The 22,324-nt window shown below is 39.1% G+C and overlaps 1 protein-coding gene across 1 annotated transcript; it reads left to right on the top strand.

Moving 5' to 3' along the window:
* Positions 1–3,726: 3,726 nt before the first annotated feature.
* Positions 3,727–21,274, top strand: LOC107283316 (transmembrane channel-like protein 7; the record flags this gene model as incomplete). The annotated part of the gene is given in 15 exon segments (XM_015811196.1): positions 3,727–3,819; positions 6,108–6,342; positions 6,886–7,034; positions 7,127–7,288; positions 9,153–9,238; positions 9,333–9,478; positions 11,065–11,212; positions 12,790–12,963; positions 15,508–15,671; positions 17,233–17,359; positions 18,138–18,235; positions 18,915–19,101; positions 20,138–20,268; positions 20,892–21,047; positions 21,196–21,274. Coding segments are annotated over 15 exon segments (2,094 nt in total), but the record flags the coding sequence as incomplete, so codon positions are not given.
* Between the last annotated feature and the right edge of the window lie 1,050 nt (positions 21,275–22,324).

Below are 22,324 nucleotides of genomic sequence, written 5' to 3'. Positions count from 1 at the left end.
GATGAGCTATAGGTTCATCTGCAGGCTACTGTGAGGAATATTCTCTGGCAGATAAAACGGCTTGGATTTGCTCAGAATTGATTTCTGATTGGGCAATCCCATCAGGTGTTTATTAGTTCCATATAGTAGGCTGGATTCCCAGGTGGGAAAGGGAGCATTCCAGAGGAATAAAACGCAACTCAGTCCAGATATTTTGCATGAGAGAAAGAGGGTGAAAACAGCCCCTTCCTAATAGTTCTCAGAGTATATGCAGAGTAGGTGCAGATGGTGGAGTGCTTCAGTTTGGCAAGATTCTGTCTATAGGTCTGAAACAATGAAGAACTCAGCTTGAAAGAATCACCACATGTCTTTCTTGGTTTTGGGGCCTGTCACCACTCAGCTTTTGGGTGCAATGCTAGATGCCACCAAGCAGGACCTAGTTATTTGAGGAAGCATATCTCTCTGTTGCCTCTTCCCATCCTTAACAATCAGACAGAATTGGCATGCTCTTCCTCCCTTGGGTTAAACAATGTCACCTGAGCAAACCCAGGTAGTGTACTGTCTCTATTTCGGCACCTATCTTTTCTAACAACATTCTCATAGAAAGCTGATGGCTTCTAATTTGACTTCATTTAAAACGCAATTAAAACCATTTGTATTTTTCTCAGGTCTTGGGTGAGAAGGAATGGCAAGACTCTTACAGGATTATGTAAGACTAGATGTTTTTTCTCTTCCAGATGTGAATAGTTTTTTCCTCTTTTATTATATAGTTTCTGTATAATTTTCATTTCTATAAGCTCCCAGAGTTATCATAGAATTGGGTGAACTTATAAAGCTTATATTAGGAACTGCATTAAACTGGTTATAGTGGATGTAGATTGAGGCTCCCCTGAAAAATTAGGGATTTTTAATTCACTTTAATAGACAATTTAGAGAATTTGAATTCATGTGTAAAAATTAATGGTACAAAAGGATATTCCCCGAAGCAAGAAAATTATACACCTTTATGGCAATTGTTCGTTGGAGAGATACTCTTTTTGAAAAACATATGGAAATTAGATTTTTAAAACAGCAATATCTCAAGATAAATGAAATTGTATATGGGAAAACCCATTCCTTTTCTTTTATAGCTTTTCAGAAAAAAAAGTCCTTGAGATATTTTAGATTGTTACTACCATCTCACTGTTAAAATTTAATACATAATTAAAATAAGTGCACAGGGCTGTTTATTTGGGGATATGACATTTCTAGAGAATGCATTAATTACTAATAAAAATATAGAAAACATCTGAGACTTTTGTCATTATTTTCTGATACGAATACAAATATGTAAAAAACAGTATTTTATTAATAGCTACTGGATTTGTAATAAAAAATACTCGTGGGTCTAATAGGAGCACTTAAGAAAAAAATGGTATGATAGTATACTCTCTTTGTCACTTAACAAAAAATTAGCATATATATTGAAACCAGTAGAAGAAAATAAGATTTTTTTTCTGTATGATATGAGTTTATAAAATATTCTAATGATTAAAATGTTAAGCCACCTACCATATGCCCTATTATGAGAAACAGTAGAAGAAAAGAATGTTGTCTATGTATGTTCTTATTTTGTGTGATATTGATTCACACTTGATCAATGATGAAACAAATGTTCAAAAGCTTTTAGGATCTCAAAAACCTCTAAATCATTTTTGGTCAAAAAGCATTCTGGGAAGGGATAGAAACTGCTACAGCAAAAAGATTATACCACAAAATTATTTGTTTGCTAATGAGGTGGTAAGGTGGAAAGACTACATATTTACATATATTCAGACTTATAACCTGAATACACACATACATACATTGATTGGAAATTGAGAAAGGTGGGTTTTAATTTTCCAACCCAAAAAAAATATTATTCAGATAACATCCTTAATTATAGATTTTATATAGTTGCCCATCTTAGCCTTGTGATTCTTGGTGGCTACAAAAAACCCATAAAAACACAGACCATTATAAAAATGGCAATACAATGTAGCCAAGACCCCTAAAAGATTATCTTTCAATTAAACCTCATATAAGGGGTTCTACTAACAGCCTGGCCTGAGGGGACAGCCCATCTCCAACTTTTCTTCAACATAGTGATTTTTGATGTTCTTTTTTATGAAAATTATTTTCTGAAGATTTTAGTAAACATAGTAAAAATAATACAAACTAAACTAGAAGGAAAAAGAAAAGAAAAATTCAGAAGATGCAGGGAAAAGAAAAAAAGAGAAAGAAAAGAGAAACAGACAATACACATCGTCCTCAGCTTATGACAGTAATCAAATATGGAATTATACTTGTAAATCATTCAGTTCATTAAGCAGGTCACCACATTGAGAAGAGCGGTCTCTTGTTCCTTACTGAATTTCAGGTGACTTCTTTCCGAAGAGCTAACCGTCATCTGTAATGTAAAACAATCTTACACTTACAAACCAATCCTTATTTCCTTCAGCTATATCAATTCACTGCTTCATTCAGTAAATCAATGCCAATATTCATTGCATTTTTGGTCTCGCGCAGACGAAACCCACCCTGCTCAGATCTTTCATCCTAACAGTAACGGGTCTTCTAGTCTGACCCCCTGCTGAAGCAGGAGACCCTCTGCCATTCCAGATAAATGGTTGTCTGGTTTCTTCTTGAAAAGCCCACGTAATGGAGCACCTACAACTTCTGGAGGCAAGCTGTTCCACTGATTAATTGTTCTCACTGACAGGAAATTTCTCCTTCTAGGATGGGCCTCTCTTTAACAAGTTTCCACCCATTACTTCTTGTCCGGCCCTCTGGTGCTTTGGAGAATAAGTCAATCCCCTCTTCTCTGTGACAGCCCCTCAAATATTGGAAGACTACTCTTAAGCCTTTCTCTTCATTAAACTAGACATGCCTAGTTCCTGCAACTGTTCATTATTATGTTTTAGCCTCCAGTCCTCTAATCATCCTTGTTGCTCTTCTCTGCACTTATTCTAGAGTATCAACATCTTTTTGGTATCACGGTGACCAAAACAGGATGCAGTATTCCAGGTGTAGTCTTACCAAGGCAGTATAAAGTGGTAGTAACCAGTGCTTTTTTTCTTAAAAAAAAAAAAAGAAAAGGTGCTGGAACTCACACACGTCATACAACCCGCCTCGCCTACCCTATAAGGTTCCATCCAAAAAAGGTGCCGGAACTCCGTTCTGGGCGTTCTATGAGAAAAAAAGCCCTGGTAGAAACCCTCTGTGATGTAGCCTAGGACTGCATTGGCTTTTTTTTAAAGGCTTTTTCCTGAAAGCTGACATAACCACTTATTTAGGAAGCTGAATTGATCGGATTCTCCATCTGGCTGGTCATAGGTTGATAGGTGGATTATGTGCAATATTTTGAACGATATTTAATGCTTTTCTTATCAAAGCCTCTGGGTTGCTTAACACACAATCCCCACAACCCAACAATGTTTCACTCTGGACTCAAGAATGTGAGGACACAGAAAACAGAAAGAAAATATATTCATAAGAGGGATGGGTAGATTGATACTGCATACCACTTGTTCATACTTTCATTCCTGAAGCTGCTAGACTTTTCAAAAGAAATGCATTAAAGTGAAAGCTGTATAACTATGCATGTTTGCAGGACTCTAAGATATTGGTTGCCTAGTTACAACGTTGGGGCATATTGCCTGGGAGAACCTTTAATCCATGCCCAGCCTTGTATTCTACTTCCTTGTTCCTTGTTCAGTCTGCTCACAACAAGAAATGCATTGAATGATAAGGCTGGATAATTTGCAGACATGGAAGAAGATTTCAGCAAAAGCAGTTTAAGGAGCCGAGAAGAGGAAAGAGGTACTTGGCCACATTCTTTTGCCATTTTGATCTGGGGATAGCCGATAACCAAAAACCTCCAGCATTTTCTTTTTCCTTAGCAAAATTCCTTCACCTACAACGCTGCCTTCTCTGATTTTGAATTATTACGCTGTCTGCAGACAGAATACTAAGAAGTGATTGTTCTCTGATTTTGATAAAAAATGTGAAGAGTTCTGATGCAAATATTGTTTTGGAACAACTTTTTATTAATCTGAGGAAACTTGCTTGGGAAAGTTTGACCTATTGGATGTCTGAATCCTCTTATCTGGACATTTTCTAGAATATATAGCCTACCCAAGCACATTATAATAACTGAAGTGCAAATTTAACACTCTGAGTGATCAGCAGCCACACTTAACTTGCAACAGAAGGGGGCAAGGCTAGGATGATAAAGCACCATGTCAAAATCAAGACACAAAATCTTTCAGGGTTTCAGAATAATTTTTGGATGAGTTGGTATTTTTGTTTTGGTTTTTTTTTGCACTCTCTTTTAGGTGTACATTACAGGTTTGTTTCTTTTTTCATTATTAAGAAATGAAATGAAACAATGCTGTCTACATCTAGTGCTTGCTGTACAGTATTATAATTTGACACCACGGTTAGAAGAGGCTCTGGAAATTACAGAAAAAATATTCTGTATTATTCAATAATATTATTGAATTAAGGCTATAAGTTGCCAGTCCTGCTTAGAGGAATCCAAATGGCAGTGAAAAAAACAACAATGGGAGCATTTAGAGAAAAAAAATGGCAGCATTACAAGTTTCTCCAATAGAAAGAAGAATAATATTTTATTATTTATTTATTTGAAATTTATACGACATATTTATTTTCTTTCAAATCAGATGGATTACTTCCCTCCATTCAATCTAGCTTATCCTGAGATGAATTCCTTTGGTTTTGGGTCATTCTGTGACTGTATAATTATAAATAAGGTCTTAATAAGCTTAAGGCTCTATCTGATTTTCTTAAATTGATCTCTCAAGTGAAATGCGTTTTAAAATGGAAATGAAGTGCTTCTCTGTGGATTGTGTTTGCCTAACTTTTTGGATCAATGAATGTATTTGGAATTAACAGAGAATTTTGTGGATGTTCTTACAAATAAAGCAACCCCAATCTTCAGAACATGGGGGAGGGATATTATGTATGCACAAGACAGAAATCAGTCACCTGCAACTATTTTGGTTTTTAAGAATATTTGGGATACCCACATAGACTTCAAGGGTGTTTTTGTGAATAAAAATAGGGAGTGGCAACTTGTTTTAGTCTAGGTCACCTTTCTACTTAATTTTTTGAAAGTAAAATAACCTTTTAGAAATACCAATTTACTATTCATTGGCACCATGTTGCCTCCTATTGTAATTGTATATATTTATATAAAAAATCACCAATGATTAATCTAGCTAACCAACAGTCCTGGAGCCCTTAAACTTCTGAATATGTGACAATCAGCAATAAGTTATATTTCAATTTGCTCTCATTCGTAGATAGGCTATGTTGAAATCAACCTAGGAACTTTAAAAGATCAGATTGTTTCATACATTTTTGGGGCTGACAGAAAATTTATCACAGTATCAGCATTTCCTCCATGGTAGATAGGCTGCAAACAAATCACTCAACAAATGTAGCTCACTATGACTTTATAGAACTTTCAGTAGATTTTCATGGACAAAAATGCCAAAGGGCAGAGATCAATAAGCAATATAATTGTATTTTCCTGATATAAGGTTCAGTGTATACTGCCAGGCCAAATAATGGATCTACCTCATGGCCTTCTTCATAGTTCTTAATATTTATCTGTGCAGGAAAATAGCCTCAAAGTCCTGAATTCCTATTATCTAGATTATGATGAGAACAAGTATCCTTGGTATTGGATCCAAGATGGCTGAATGTGTGGGATTCTTTGTTACGGCAGCATTAAAGTTATATGCCGGTTAGTCATCTGGAACTTATGAAATACAAACAGGTTTTCTCAACCTTGGCAACTTTAAGATGTGTAAACTTCAACTCCCAGAGTCCCCCAGCCAGCATAGCTGTATACAACAATTAAAAAGTGCCCCACTTAGCATGGTGAATGCCCTGTAATAACCATAAAGATAAATGTTGATTCTGCTTGTCATGTAAACTTGGTGGAACAGCCGATAGGTGCATACTTAATCAATCTAAATTTGAACAAATAATTGTAGTTTATATTCAGCTCTCTGGGTGCCTATGAACTGCTCAGGATGACTTGCTCTGGACTAATGTCTTATTTTGGACACTGTCGGCAGGGTCTGATGGGGGCCACCAGGTCTCCCCATCTCTCTTTCTCCAGCTACCAAGCAATCAGACACTACGTTTTCGTGGCAAAAAGGCAGAAGCTTGGGAAGCGGCTTGGGAAGGGGTATCGGTGCCCATAGAGGACCCCCATGGACTGATCCCAGAAGGGTTGCTGGAAGAAGAAGGGGAAGACAGCCGGCTTCTTAAGGAGATGCCTCTCTGCCTGGAGGAGAAACGCAAGCTCAGGTAGCAAATCTCTTGATTCTTGCTGAGAGATTCTTGAGGAGGAGAACACTGAAAAGTGTGTAATTAAAATGACATTCCCTGCTCCATGTCCTCAGAGAGCACAGTGAATGCTAATTGCGGGATTTGCGACTGAAGGGCACCCACTCAAGAGAAGCATCCTTAATTGGGCTCCATCTTTTCTTGAGACTCTTGTGGAATAGAACAAAGGCAGTTGGGAATCCAGAACATTTAGGAAGAGATCCAATGATATAGTCCTAGCTGGGTGGGAGGGAGAGATTATGTGGAAAGGCACAGTTGTTTCTAAGTGAAATGCAGCCCTATTGAATAATATCTTGTTCAAAGCGATTAGGAGCCCTACTTTGAATATTCCTCTTAAGCGTGGATTAGATTTTTTCCATGTTGATGGAAGGTTTCATAAAACCTGATGGGTTGGACATAATCGGGGGGGGGGGGGGGAGGAAAAGGAAACAATGCTACACACTATAACTAATGTATTTAATTGCAGTTATCTTAGCTTCTCATTTAACCATCCTTTGCTTCAAGGATGCTGCAGAAGGAGGCGGTCAAGCAGCTCAGTGGTTGGCAACTTTGGCGCAGGGAGAAGTCGAAAACCCTGCGCCGTCTCCAGAGTCAGGCAAGCATAGCCATTTCCTCTGCTGGGTTGTGGCGAGGCACTTTGCACCACATCGAAGGTACAGGCAAGGCACTGAAGGACTATTTTGGAGAGAACAATGGCTTAGGAGTTTGAGCTTGCCTTGTGACTATTTGTATTCTGTCCCCAAAGGCCATTTTGGAACAGGGATCCAATCCTATTTCAACTTCTTGCGTTTCTTAGTCCTGTTGAATTTTGCTGCTTCCTTGCTGGTGGTGGGATTCATGATTGCTCCAAATGCTGCCTTTGAAGCTCTACAACTCAACTGGACAAGTCAAGCAAACAGTAGTTTGGGTGAGTGAGTGACCCATGGCACCAGATCATGGGCTCTGAGCCCTCAATATAGTATTTGATTTAATAATATGCCAATGCAATCAAGAATGGCCTTTTGATGGCTCATCCTGAAAAAATACAATATCAAACATGTCCCCTACAAGGTCCACTGCTCTTCGGCATTTTTTTAAAAAATGACCTAGTCAAATGGTAGAAAGGATGTTCAGCACAAAGCTAAGAAGATGGATTCAAGTTTCAAAAGGGTCTTGATAGTCTTGAAAATCAAGCCTTTTCTAACAAAATTCAGTTTGGTGGCAAAAATGGTAGGTCCTGCATTTAGGTAGGAAAAATCAGATGTACAGGTATGGGATAGGTTATCTGGATCTGGGTGTCCTAGACCATGGATTAAAGATGAGCCAGCAGTGGGCTGCAGCTGCCAAAAATTATGGGATGTGATAGTTCCACTTTATTCTGCACTGGTCAGTATTCCAGATATGGTACAACCAGTGCAGCATTGAATGGTCAAATCACTTCCTATGATCTCAACATCATGCCTCTGTTGATGCAATCCACAGTGCTGAAAAATAAGCACGGAATACTCTCAAAAATAATGAGGGTCTTGGAGATTGAATTTTAAGATAAACTTCTACAAGAATTGAGGTTGGTCTAAAGAAAGAAGGTTAAGAAAAGACACGTAAAATCTTCCAGTACTTGAAGTGCTATCATAGGGAAGAAGGTATAGATTTATTCTATGTAATGCCTGGAACTAGGACAAGAACTAATGGGTGGAAGCTTTACAGAGAGTAACGCAAACTTGAAATAGGGAGGAATTTCCTAACTGGGAGAGTTATTAAGCCGTGTAATAGCCTATCTCTTGGAGTCCATCACTGGAGGTTTTCAAACAAAGATTAAACACCCATTTGTCTGGGGTGATCTGAGAATTCCTACTTTGGGTTGGACTTCAAGATATTTTCCAGCCCCATGGTTCTATTGTGCCTTGAGGTGGAGGCAGAAATTGAACAGGCATAGCTTCACCTTGCTTCTGAAAATGCCAGCCACAGTTGTGGCAAAATGTCAGAAATCTGTTGTCTACATCAAGGTCACTAAACCCTGAAGGCCAACCCTGCCCAATATATACTAGCTGTGAAAGGCTAATCAGTATAAGACATAGCTTTAATCACACTACATTTCAAGGAGAGAGAATCTGATTGAATTTCTGCTTGCCATTTGAGCTCTCATCAATAAAATATATTTGTGATGCTGCCAGGGAAGACCTATAAAGCAGATGCACTGGGTGCTCTTGTATAAGTAATAAGAAATGTACATTTACCACATTTGAAAGTAAATAAACTCAATTTTGAGGAACAGCACACAAATGTTTAAAACATCCATTCTTCGATCAGTCAATCAATAAAGCATTAGTTACTACATTTTGAAGCGAATTAGATAATTACCCCCTGCTTTTCAAAGAGCTGGGATGGGTTTATAAGACAATTTGAAATAGGAAATGAAGTGCATTGACATCTAAAGGAGTAATTATCCTAAAACCTTTAAGGTCAAAGACTAACATTACCTAAATGACATCACTAAAAGGCTTGTTAGAAGAATAGGCTGCAAATGTACTGTGAAGGAGAATTTAGATGAGTTGTTGGAAAAAGCAATTTCAGCAACCAAGATCATGCGTTTCCCATTGAAAGTAGCAAGGTGGACCCATTTTTTCCAGGAATGGTGCTAAGAGCGTCTGGTATTTTGTCCATATTTTTTTATTTTATTTTATTTTTATTTTTTGAGCAGGATTAGGTTATGTGCTGTGACCCACCCTTGCAAAAATCAAGGGCCTGCATGTTGGAACGAAAGCTAATTCTTACTCTCTAATTCATTCCAGTGAATGCACTATGTCAAAAATACAATCCCGTACCTCAAGGATTGGTCAGCTATTTTTCCTATATTATGGATCTTCTGTCAGGCAAGGTAAGAAATTATATCCCCAAGGATATATTCCCAGTACCTTGGGAAGTAGCTACAGTGACCAGCACGTGTGACGTGGATGTTTATTTCCCTCCAGGGATTCATAGAACAAACCTACCTGTTTTATGGCTATTATCCAAATATGGCTGCCAGCTTTGTCAACTTTGCCTATGACATCCCTCTTGCTTATCTCCTCACAACGCTTTTCTACCTGCTCTTCTGCCTGGCCTGGATTGTTCAGAGGTGAGCGCTGTTGCGGTCTCTATAAGATGGAATCAAAATGCAGGATCCAAATTAAATAATCAAGGTTCAGTACAATATTTATTAAGCAACACATACTAGAGGGACTCCCTCTCAAGAATGAGAGCCAGTTTGGTCTAGCGCAGGGATAGGCAACCTTGGCTTTTATGACCGTGGACTTCAACTCCCAGAATTCCTGAGCCAGCATGGCTCAGCTTGAAAACCTCTCCCTTTTCCCTCAGCATGGCTGGCTCAGGAATTCTGGGAGTTGAAGTCCACGAGTCATAAAAGAGCCAAGGTTGCCTACCCCTGGTCTAGTATTTCAGGCTCCAGGCTAAAAAATGGGAGACCATGAGTTCAAGTCCTACCTCAGCCATAAAAGTCAGCTAGGTAACTTGCACCAATCATTCTCTCTCAGCCCAACCCACCTCACAGGATTATTGTTGTTGTTATGGGGAAAATAGGAAGAGGAAGGTATGTTGGATATGTTCTCCATCTTCAGTTATTTGTGTAAATAATAAAGGCAGGATAAAAATAAATTAAAAAATATTGAGAGAGACCCCCACCTAACAAAAGAATGCACTCATATGTATACATCTCAGAAAGGTGAGAGAGACCAATGCATAAGCAACAGATGACGTAAGCATACATACTTTTAGCTAAGGGATCTCAAGTTACTGCAGGACATCCTCCACCACAACTGAGCCCAAAATTTGTGTTGCTAAGTGAGGCAGTTGTTAAGTGCGGTTTGCCACAGCTGTTAAATGAATCTCTACAGCTGTTAAGTTAGTAACAGGGTTGTTAAGTGAATCTGGCTTCGCCATTGACTTTGGTTGTCAGAAGGTTGCAAAAGGTGATCACATGACCCTGGGACATTGCAACTGTCATAAATATGAATCAGTTGCCCAGCATCTGAATTTTGATCTTGTGACCATGAGGATGTTGCAACAGTCATATGAAAAATGGTCACAAGTCATTTTTTCAGTGCTTCGAACGGTCACAAAATCAATATTGTAAATCAAGGACTACCTATATAGCTAATGGACTGCAGATCACTTCCTGTTTTCCTTCAGAAACCAAAAGGCAGGAATAAAATAATAAAATGGAGCAAAGTATCTTCCCTAAATCAAGAAAAAGGGGCAATTTTGGGAGTGCCAGATACCAGAAAGGAAAACTTCTTCCATTGGCATGTTGAGATATGGAGCAAACCTAATCTATTGGAATTGTTCTTGTAAGATTAACAGCCTGCGGGCTTATATCTCTATATATCAACTCAATTTAGTTGATTCTGTTTATTTAAGAATTGTTTTTCCCCACAATAAGCAGCCGTCCTGATCAGGGATCCCCAACCTTCGGTCCATGGACCAGCACCGGGCCGCGGCATACCAGCATCTGGGCCGCGCAAACAAGTGAAGCTCCATCCGCTGGATGCAGGCAGCACATGAAACCACATCCCTTCTGGGCGTGGAAAAAGCTTTCTCCACAGAACCGGTCCCTGGTGCCCAAAAGGTTGGGGGCCTCTGGTCCAGATGGATCCACCTGTCAAGAAACTCCTGTTTAAATATTTCTTGTCTTCTATCCATCTTCAGGTCAGTCCTCTGTCTCAAACAAAGCCTGGTTAGTGAAGACACATCCCTTGCATTGTACAGCAACAAAATCTTTGCCGGCTGGGATTTCAGCCTGATGCAAGATAAGATGGTGCAGTTAAAGCACAAAAGCATCCGCTATGAGCTACGGGTAAGGACAGATGCTAAGACCAGATGTCTGATGGCATGTGAAGCAGCCTCTTTAATGTGCCATGCTCCAGATGGGTTGGGCCAACCATTTCCCTGCAAGAAGGGAAAAAAAAAAGAAGTGCTGCCATTTATCCTGAATTAATGTCACTTCCAATAGAATTTTTTTTTTCTTAGACCCAACTCCTAGTGGGAATTATTTTACCAAACATTTATTCATAGCCTAAGAACGGCTGTCTTCTCAACTTCTGCAACCTTTCACCTCTCTCTGTTGCTAGAAGCTAGCCATGAAAAAGGTAGTAAGACACACGTAGTCCTCAACTTACAACCATTTGTTTAGTGACTGTTCAAAGTTACAATGGCACCAGAAAAAGTGACTTCTGATGTTTTTCACACTATCGCAGCATCCCCATGGTCACCTGATCAAAGTTTGGATGCTTGCAACTGGCATGTACTTATGACAGTTGCACTTCCTTGGATCATGGGATTGCCATTTGTAACCCTCCCAACTGGCTTCTGACAAGTAAAGATAATGGGAGAAGCCAGATTTATTGAACAACTGCTGTGATTCACTTAACAGTTGTGGCAGAAAAGGTTGTAAAATGGGGCACAAGACTTAACTGTTAACAGAAAGTTTGGGCTCAATTGTGGTCTTAAGTTGAGGACTACCTGTAACCAAATTTCTTTCTCACACACACCTTCTGTTCTATGGTGCTAAGAAACTACAGGACTGGGATGTAGTTTTGCCCCCAGTTCTGCATCTGGATACAGGGGGAAACAAACTTTTGGATTATTTTCAACAATCGATGAAACTGTTCTTCCCCCACTCCCACCCCAAAATAGATGCAACTTTTATCAGTTGCATGATAAGTGGGATCTCACAGGGAACCTTTTTCATCTTGATGTTTTCCAAGGGTGATGGATTTCTGATTTGTCAGGAAGGTGCAAAGGGATAAGCTGGAGCATTGCTAACTGAATTTTAATTTCTCATATGGTTGCTATGTTATTACAGGGTAATGTAATCAAGATAGTGTTTTGTTTTTTTTAAAAAGTAATGACAGTTTTTAGTTTGCTGGGAAAGCTACAGTTGACTGGGTTCCCACATGGCTTTAAAAACAACCATTGTCAAGGTCACAAACCAACAAACTATGCTCAAACAAATGGCTGTGTACAATGTGCAAATATAACCCTCCAATGAGGGTTTGGGCAAAGCTAATTTTGTGGAGCCCTTGGTGCTCTCTGAGCTTGCTTCTTTGCTTGGAGACATTTCATTATCCAACTACAGTAGGTAACATCATCGGTGTGAGTGTGTGTGGGGTTTGCTTCTTTTTTTATATACAATGGCATGCCCTGCCAGTTTTAGTGGAGGTGTGGTTTTTCTCCTTGGTAGTTCCTTGACAGGGTATTGTTTTCCGTTTGGTTGTTGTTTGGAGTCAATCCTTGCTTATCTGGGTGTACACTGCTGGATAAGATGTATTCTGTATGTGTTTAACCTTTCAAGATTATCTTTCAAAGCTGCTTTGATTGTCTTTTGTTCTGAGCTGCTTCAGATGCTTCTTATCTCTTCTTCCCCACTTCCAGATGGACCTGGAAGAAGCCAGTTTCCGCAAGCACCAAGCAGAGTTGACCACATCCCAGCGAATTGGGCTCTATGTCCTGCGAAGCCTGATCAACATTTTGGTTTTAGTGCTTTTGGGAGTCTCCTTTTACTGTATTTACCTGTCCGTGAGCCATTCCCAGGAGATGCTGGGAAAAGTAAGTATGTGGCCCGCAGTTACCCCTTAAGAGGTTGTGCTTCCCCCAATACTTAAGGCTCCACCCCTTTGTGACCAGTCCCCCATATTGTGGTGGAGGCATTTAGATTATCGCAAAAGCAGTTCTGGCTGGGTATGAGCAGCAATTATGGTGCTGAAAATCCAAGCAGAGTCCTTATGGACTAAGGACTTATGATAAGATAAGATAATCTTTATTGTCATTTTCTTTTTTAAAAAATATTTTATTGATTTTTAACAATAACAATCTTTAGTGCTTAGTAAACAGCATGTTGTCTGGGTTCATATGTTTAAAAAACAATCAGTAATAATTAATTTCTATAATTCCATAATCAATCTGTTAATTAATGATATTTCTTCTCTTCTTCCAATAGTGTTCTCCTTTTATCAATATTAAGCAAATATAGTTCTTAATACTTTCAATATATACAAGGTTGAATATAACAATTTTTCTTGTGTTTGTACAAATAACAGTAACATCAGCATACAACATCATTTCTGATCCGCTTATATTTCAATTATTTTCATAAAAGTCATCTTATTTAGTCACTATATATCCTGTTTTCAAGATTCTTATTTAAGCTTAGTTTCCCCTCTATATTCAAACCATTCTTATTATAGTTTTCTCAATGTTAATTACCTTTAAATATCCAAACTTTCCATTCATATACACCATCCCAATATTTTTATAATATATTTCATATATTATAATATATTTCATATATTATAAAGAATACTATACTACTTATATATCTTATCTCTCTTACTGTAGGGACCCTTTATATCCATGATTTATCTATTCTTTTAACCATATTCAAACAAGTGTTTAACCATATAGTACTCCATCTGGTAGGTTGAGTCAAATATCTTGAATCCATTTCTAGCTTTCTTCTTTTGCGAAGTAGTTTTCCAAATCAGTGTATTCAGCTTGCCAGAGGGTTCTTCCTGTATTTTTGTGAATGTTGTTGGGAATAGAAAAGACAAGTTAGGTAGAATGTACGTTTTTTTTGTCTCCCAAACTCTAATAATTTTCCTGGCTGTTCTATAATCCATTTTCTTAGATCTTCTTTCCTATCTTCAAGTTTATTTTGAAATTTCAAAAAATAAGATATCTTTTCCATTTCCATTGTGGGAAGATCTTGCAAGTTTTCTTTTGTTTGTATTAGACTGTGGTTCTCTTCATTTATAGCTTCCCTCTTTGGGTCCCTGTCGTCTAGTTTGTATTCTATTATCTGGTTTGTCTGTTCATTCTTTGTCATTGTTTTCTGACAGTTTTTTAATTGTAGGTTTAAGTTAAAGATGTGTTCATTTATGTTGTCAAAATTGTTTTTAATCTCATCGTGATTTGAAACCATTGTCATTTGAATCTGTCGCAGCATTGCATACATTTTCTCTTGGAAAATATTTGCTTTGTCTTGAAGTATTGTTCCTGCAGATTTTTGATGTTCCAGGCTAGGGCCTTCAGAAGGAAATATTAGGTGTGTTTCTTGCCACTTTTTGATAGCTATGTAACATCCATTTTGTCTCCCCCCTCCAGATAGTTTTTCACCATTACCATAGTCTCTGTAATTAGCCTTGTCAGACCAGCCAATCTTAAAGTCCAAACAACCAAATCTTGTATAGTTCTCATCTTTATATATGGCTTTTATAATCCAATGCGTATCCAATTATCAAAGCACCGTTAAAAACAATATTTTGTAATAGCTCTCCTATTCAGGGGTCTTACAATTATCAGCCAGTCAGATTTAGAGTCCAGAATGTTTAATCACCTAGAAGCTTTTCAGTAAATCCCCCCTAGAAGATTAGCCAAAAATCAAGTTTTTTCTTTCTCTGCAAACAATTCTTGATCTTAGAAATCACAGCTCAGTAAGTATTTATAATCCCAGAAGATCAGCAGGTTTTTTAAAAACAAATATAGTTCTCACTCTGTAGTAGGTAGCCCAGTTTGTTTTCTTTTCTCTGTTCCCAGCTGTTATCTATATGGTGAGAAGCCACTGAGATTCAAAGGAAGGGTTCTTTATTTCTGGGCATCTTGCCAATTTCTGTGTCTATGCAGCTGTTGTTCTATGCTCTACTCTTCCACTAGGTGTCAGTAGCCATTCATTTTCCAACTTTTAAAGCAAAAAATATTTTCTTGTAGTTTTATCAATATTCTTTTAGATGTAAAGTCTTAACAATTTTCATGATTTTCACATTTTCCAGACTGTAGTATTATTACGTTAATTTCAATATTTTTCTGTCCCCCATAAAAATTAAGTCGCTGCTTCTGTCTATGGAAGGATGGGGGTGTGGTGCCCTCCCTTCTCACTTTCGGAGGATTTTTTGCTTCTTTTCCAGGAAATCAGTTACAAAATAGAAATGGTTGTAAGTCAACCTGTAAGAAGCCAGTTCTCTATCTCATAGGCCTTATTTGCCAAGAAAGTTCTCTATCTCATAGGCCTTATTTGCCAAGAAAGCTCCTATTCAATAATGTTTTTCTTTCTATAACATTCATGCCCAAATAAATTCCTCTGTTTTTTTGGTACAGACGGACTCTCCTGAGAAAAGTCAGTACTTCCTGCAACTGCTGGTGGCTTATCTCCCCTCTGCTGTCATCACGGCTGCCAACCTCCTTGTCCCGATGATCTTTCAGTTCCTTGTGCCTCTTGAGAAATACCCACTCAGCTTTCAAATAAAAATCACACTTCTGAGGTACAAAAAATAAATAAAAAAACTGAGTATGTTTTACTGTAGAGCAGGGGTCTCCAAATGTGGCAGCTTTAAGACTTATGGACTTCAAATCCCAGAATTTCTCAGCCAACCATATTGGCTGAGGAATTCTGGGAATTGAAGTGCACAAGTTTTAAAGTTGCCATGTTTGGAGACCCCTGCTACAAAGAGGGGGGGGGGAGTAAGACTCTGGTGCTTTCTTTACGTTTTAATTGTTCTACTGTGGACATACCAAATGGGAAGATATCAAGTAGAAGAAGGATTCAAGGAGATGAATGCTAATACAAAAAGTCTATCAAGGTAAACCCATTTGAGTTCAAGGGTCTGCATAGAGAAAGAAAAACTATTGATGCTTGCTTTCATAGCAAAGATGGGAAGGATAAAGAAACAGGGGAATCCACCAGTCAGGGGCTAAAAGGAAGGAAGACACTAAAATCTGGAAAGAGATTTCTTAAACTGACTTCATGTTTAGCCAGTGTATGCACAGGAGCAAGTTCCTTTCCCATCAAGGTAGATGGGGCATTCTGTTTTGAGTGATGGGCAGGACCAGACAGATCCATCATGTTTTAAGAAGTTCCAGAATGGAATTATTTTTCATAATGCTATTATCAATTCCCCTTTGGAAATAGTTGGAAATCTATCCTCACTTCTTTAGCAGGGTGAAGGATTAATAGTTTTCTAGGTGCTAATGAGCACAAATCTAAGCATCCCTGATCAATACTATTGTTGGGTTGAGGACATCTGGGACTTGTGATTAAGCAATATTTTGAAGGGCACTGGTGGTTCTCTAGTTGTAGGTTATAAATAGACTGGACTAGATTAAGTATATGGTAGTCCTTTGGCTTCAGAGAAGACACACTGTTGTGTGGTGGCCATGGAGGTTGCTCTGCAGACCGCTTGGAAGTATGGAATCTTAGCATTGTGTGAGCACTAGAAGTCTATTGTAGTAGCTGTGGGTGTTATTATTTGCTATTTATTTATTATTTATAGATTAAGTGTGATGTTAAGTAAACAGTTGCTTTTTAGAGCAGTGCATCCTGCAGTTTTGAAGGACCCTGGAATTTAGAAGTTAGAGAGCATATCTAATCAATATTTTCCACTTTGCACATTGTGGAGAGTCTGAGAACTGGGTCCAGGGATGTGATGTATATGGTTGACATCTTCCATCGGTTGTTCTAATTTGTACCTTTTGATGCAGGTTGAGGTGCAAATATTAAACTATGTCTATTTCCATAACTATTCAGTGGAAGTTTTTAAGAAGAAACTGGACAGCCATTTGTACGAAATGGTATAGGGTTACCTGCCTGAGCACGGGGTTGGACTTGATGATCTCCAAGGTCCCTTCCAACTTTATATTATTATTATTATTATTATTATTATTATTATTATTATTATTATTATTATTACTATATTTCCAACCGCACCCTTTGTGGATTTCTACAGATCCAGCTGCTCTTAACAGACCAAGAGCAGCTCACGTGATTTTCATCCCCCTTCTATCTTGGTTATTAGGCAACCTGACAGGTACCTTTTCTTTTGACAGGAATGTCGTCCTGCGTTTTGCTAGCCTAATTGTGGTCCTTGTTACACTGTGGGGGCAGATCACCTGTAATGGGGACCCACAGAATTCCAAGTGCCGTTACTGTGGTTATAATAACCGTCTTCACCCGGTAAGGGAAATAGTGGTTTTATGCAGGAGGTAGAACTGTCTAGAATTCCCAGTCAAAACAAACTATTTTGCTATTTAATATTTTTCTCAAAAGATTTCCTGTGGGAAAAAAGATTGGAAAGATCTATGTGGAGGGATTACAAAAAGTAGGATGGTGTATCTAGAGCAGTGTTTCTCAACCTTGGCAACTTTACGATGTGTGGACTTCAACTCCCAAAATTCTCCAGCTAGCAATGCTAGCTGGAGAATTCTGGGAGTTGAAGTCCACACATCGTAAAGTTGCCAAGGTTGAGAACCCCTGATCTAGAGTCTCATTTCCTAAAATTCAGAAAATGAAACACAGCAGTTGCATGCTTGTAGCCATATCTGCGTGTATTTGGAATACAGCTGTTGTAATTAATGGAAGTTAAATTACACATTTAAATATGTTTAGGTATGACTAATTTGAGCCCCGTTGGTTTCAGTGGCTTCTGGGCTGCAGCCAGGTTACTTTACAATAACACAAAATCTAGGCCAAACAAATCTAATCTTAATCCTAACCCTAACTCTAAACCTGCCCCATAATTTAATCCTAATCCTAATCCTAAATCCAAAATGAATGAACAGATGGAACACAGGTTCCTTCATTCTCCTAACAAGAACTAAAATTTAATTTGAAATTAATTCCTGGGTTATTTGAAAGAGTTATAGCTCTCTAGAATATGGGCAAATGAGGAATGCAAATTTTTATGGGCAATTTGGTATAGGAAGAAACTGAAAAATCTTATCTGTCCCTCCAGTGCTGGGAGACTTCGGTGGGGCAGGAAATGTACAAGCTGATGATCTTTGACTTGGTGATCACACTGCTTGTGATACTGTTGGTGGAGTTTCCCAGAAAGTAAGTCATTAAGTTCTGTCATGTCTGTTGATGGTGGAGGGGATGATTGCAGGTGGTCCTCAACTTGTCACCAGTCGTTTAGCAGCTGTTTGAAGTTACCAAAGACCACTCCAGGGGTCTTTGTGATCTGGTTCTGACATTACAACAACTGGAAACCCTGTGGTCACATGATTGCATTTGGGGTGCTTGGCAACCAGCCTGCATTTATGGCTGTTTGCAGCGTCCTGTGATGACATTTTCTTGCCCAAAGTCTGCATTTGCTTTCGGTTTTCAACAAAACCGGCCCGTGACTGCAACCTTCGTTTAATGATCTCTACAAAAAAAGGAAATAAAATTGGGTTAATCACAAGTGACTGTTTTACAACCTTCATAATTTGTGACCGTAAGAGGCAGGCTCCATTATGGTCAAAGTTAGAGGACCATCCATAGTTTGGTTACTTTCCTTAAGCCTGGGACCCTTCATGGGACCCTATTGCTGACTGTGTAGTCATGTGACTGCTGGATGGGGCACAACCATCGGAACAACTCCCTTGGTCCATGTAGGTTGTAAGTCGAGGACTACCTGGTATAAAGGAAAAAGTGAATGGCTGGAACAACATGTGGCTAAGTCGGGACTTCACATGAAAGTCAGGAGTCGCCACAAAATCCGTACTTTCTCTCCCTTTCTTTCCTTTTCTAGGATGCTGGTGACATACTGGCCCTCCTGCCTCTTAATCAAATGGTGGGGAGAACAGGAGTTTGTGGTGCCTGACAACATTTTGGACTTGGTATATGGGCAAACCTTATGCTGGACTGGAGCCCTTTTCTGCCCTCTTCTGCCAGTGCTCAATACCATCAAATATACTGCTGTCTTCTACCTGAAAAAGGTGATTCTACAACAACTCCTAAGTGTAATTACAAGGGGGAGCAGAGAAGGGGCAATGGATGGGGTCTTGGTTGATTACTATGGGAAAATCCAGAATAGTGGCTTTCAAATTGTTTTCTGTCTTCAAGGAAACCTTTGTTTGTTGATAGAGACTTGGGGCAAGTGTTGATGGGATTGCTGGATTGAAAGCTTAAAGAAATTATAATGTGTTGTGAGAATAATCTTGAGGAACAGGAGGAAGAGCCACAGCCAAGACAATAGTCAGATAAGAGAAACAAGAGCGTGGGACAGAAATGTAATTTGAAATGTCTCTTGTCGTTCCCTTGTAGTTCTTAGGGTAAAAGCAGGAAGAGGAGAGGCACATTCAGACATGCAAGATTCTACTGTAATCTTATAATAAAAGTGGAATTAGCATTCATAACTTTGGTGTTCTTGCCTGGTCTACCATGAGGGGCTATCCATTTAGCAAGTCATGAGGGGCTATCCATTTAGCAAGTCTTGAATATATCTCTCTTTTCCCTGCCTTCATCCTATGTTCCCACCCTCAGTTCTGGGAGTTGAGGGCCACACATCGTCAAGCTGGCAAGGTTGAGAAGCACTGTCACAGACCCATGTCCACAAATAGCTAAAAATAACAGAATACCAAGATGGAGCACCTTCATTGCAAGGATCTATCTCATGGGCATTTGAAAAATGGCTTAAAAGGAAAACAAGAACAATTTTAAAAACCATTTTGAGCATACATTTCTAAAAATGTAAATATAAAATAATTTTGATCCAGTCCCAGTTTTATGAAAATAGTGAAGAAAATGACAGCAAATGATTTCTAAGAAATTGGAAACATTTTCAACAAAAAATGGACATGATCCCAGACTCCAGTGCAGTGTTTCTCAACCTCAACAACTTTTAAGATAGAGGGACTTCATCTCCCAGAATTCCCCAGAATTGGGATGGTGAAGCCCACACATTGTAAAGTTGCTGAGTTTGAGAAATGCTGCTCTAGAGTTTTGATTGGTTTTTTTTCTCCCTTCTTCTAGCTCACCCTTTATACCAACTGCCGTCCAGCTGAACGCACGTTTCGTGCTTCAAGCTCCAACTCTTTTTTTCTTTTAATTCTGCTCCTGGGACTCATGATATCCTGTGTCCCAGCCCTATATAGCATATTCGTGTAAGTATTAGAGTGCCCTATAATCTTAACAGGGAGCAAGCTCCAATAAATATTTTTGTTGATTTTCATCTTGGGACATCATATGAAATCTATATACTCCACAGTGTAACAACGTTGGCAGCGTCTGTAAAAGTAAAATATTAAAAGTGTTGCTAAGCCAATGTTGCTCAATTATAGTTTACACAATAAACCCGATTTGGCTACCTTTAGGCAAAGAGTAAACCTTAAGCTATGGTTTACACACCAATAACCAATGTGCCATGGTGGCACAGTGATTAGAATGCAGTATTATAGGCTAATTCTGCCGACTGCCAGCAGTTTGATTCTCCCCGGTTCAAGGTTGACTCAGCTTTCCATCCTTTCGAGGTCGGTAAAATGAGAACCCAGATTGTTGGGTGCAATATTTGTAAACCTCTTAGAGAGGGTTGTAAAGCATTGTGGTGCAGTATATACGTCTAAGAGCTATTGCTATTCACAGAACTCTTTTGATTCAAAAACAAGCAAACCATGTTATGCTTTGATGAGTGAGCAAAGTGAGCAAGAATATTATATTTAAGTAAATAAAAAATGTTTTTAATTCCATTCCCTGCCAGCTACCATCTCACTCCCTATTTTCCCTACAGACTGCCGCCTTCAAAAGCATGTGGCCCGTTCCGTAATCAATCCACCATGTGGAATGTGGTCAGCAAGGCTGTGTCAGAGTTACCTGCTGGTGCCCAAAACTTCTTGAGATTTGTGGGCTCAGTCGCCTTTTCTGCGCCCTTGTTTCTGCTTCTGAGGTGAGGAATTGTGGCTTCTACAGGAGTCTGGAGAATGGGGCATGGGAAGAAAAGGAGTCTCACATCCTAAGGATTGTACCATCTGGAGTAATATTATAATTATTATTTTTTTTTCTCTCTCTCTCTCTGTCTCCATCCTTTCTTCAAGCGTCTTCATGCTCTACCTCAAGGCCCTGGCCAACTCATACAGTTCCAGGATCAAAGCTCTCAAAGGACAGCTCTGTCTCGTGAGTAGCGAATTAAAACCAATCCAAAAGTGGGTATGAGATGGTGAAAAATTGACTCCAGGACTGGATAGCTCAAGATGGGCAATAGGCAGGCGGAAAAGATGGGGAGAGAGCAATGATATATTAATTATGGTCCTGCACATGCAAAGTTGATTCTCTTATATTATAATAATTGTTGAAAAGGACTTCAAATATTATCAAGCAGAAATTTGTGTTTAGAGTTTCTGAGATTAGTAGTCATTTTGCCTCAGCTTAAAAAAATATAATATTAACTCTGTGCAGGCTTAGTGCCTATCTTGTGAGACTATGGAAGCCAATTAGAGGAAACAATATTAGCTAGCTAGGGAAATTATCTATCTTCTTAAAAACATGTTTCCAGAATCAAAGTCACATGAAATATTAGTACCACTTTATAAAACCTCAGTAACACCACACCTGGAATACTGCATACAGTTTTGGTCACCGCACTACAAAAAAGATGTTGAGACTGTGAAAAAGGTGCAGAGAAGAGCAACTAAGATGATTAAAGGCTTGGAGACTAAAACATATGAAGAACAGTTGTAGGATTTGGGTATGGCCAATCTAGAGAACAGAAGGACTAGGGGTGACATGAGAGCAGTAATCCAGTATTTGAGGGGCTGCCACAAACAAGAAGGGGATCAACTTATTTTCCAAAGCACCAGAAGGCAGGACAAGAAAAAATGGATGGAAACTGTCTATCTAGACTCGCGCCAGTCCGGCTTCCGGCCTGGGCACAGCACGGAAACGGCATTGGTCACGTTGGTTGATGATCTCTGGAGGGCTCGGGATAGAGGCTGTTCCTCTATCCTGGTCCTGTTAGACCTCTCAGTGGCTTTTGATACCATCGACCATGGTATCTTGTTGCACCGGTTAGGGGGGTTGGGGGGCACCGTTTTACGGTGGTTCTCCTCCTACCTCTCGGACCGGACGCAATTTGTGTTGGCAGGGGGGCAGAGGTCAACCTCGAGGCGCCTCACTTGTGGGGTACCACAGGGGTCGGTCCTCTCGCCTCTCCTGTTCAACATTTAT

This window comes from Protobothrops mucrosquamatus, unplaced genomic scaffold (genome assembly GCF_001527695.2).
Source record: "Protobothrops mucrosquamatus isolate PMUCROS unplaced genomic scaffold, P.Mucros_1.0 scaffold33, whole genome shotgun sequence".
Lineage (NCBI taxonomy): Eukaryota > Metazoa > Chordata > Lepidosauria > Squamata > Viperidae > Protobothrops > Protobothrops mucrosquamatus.
Note: the sequence above shows the minus strand (reverse complement) of the source record. Positions and strands in the feature narration are given on the sequence as shown.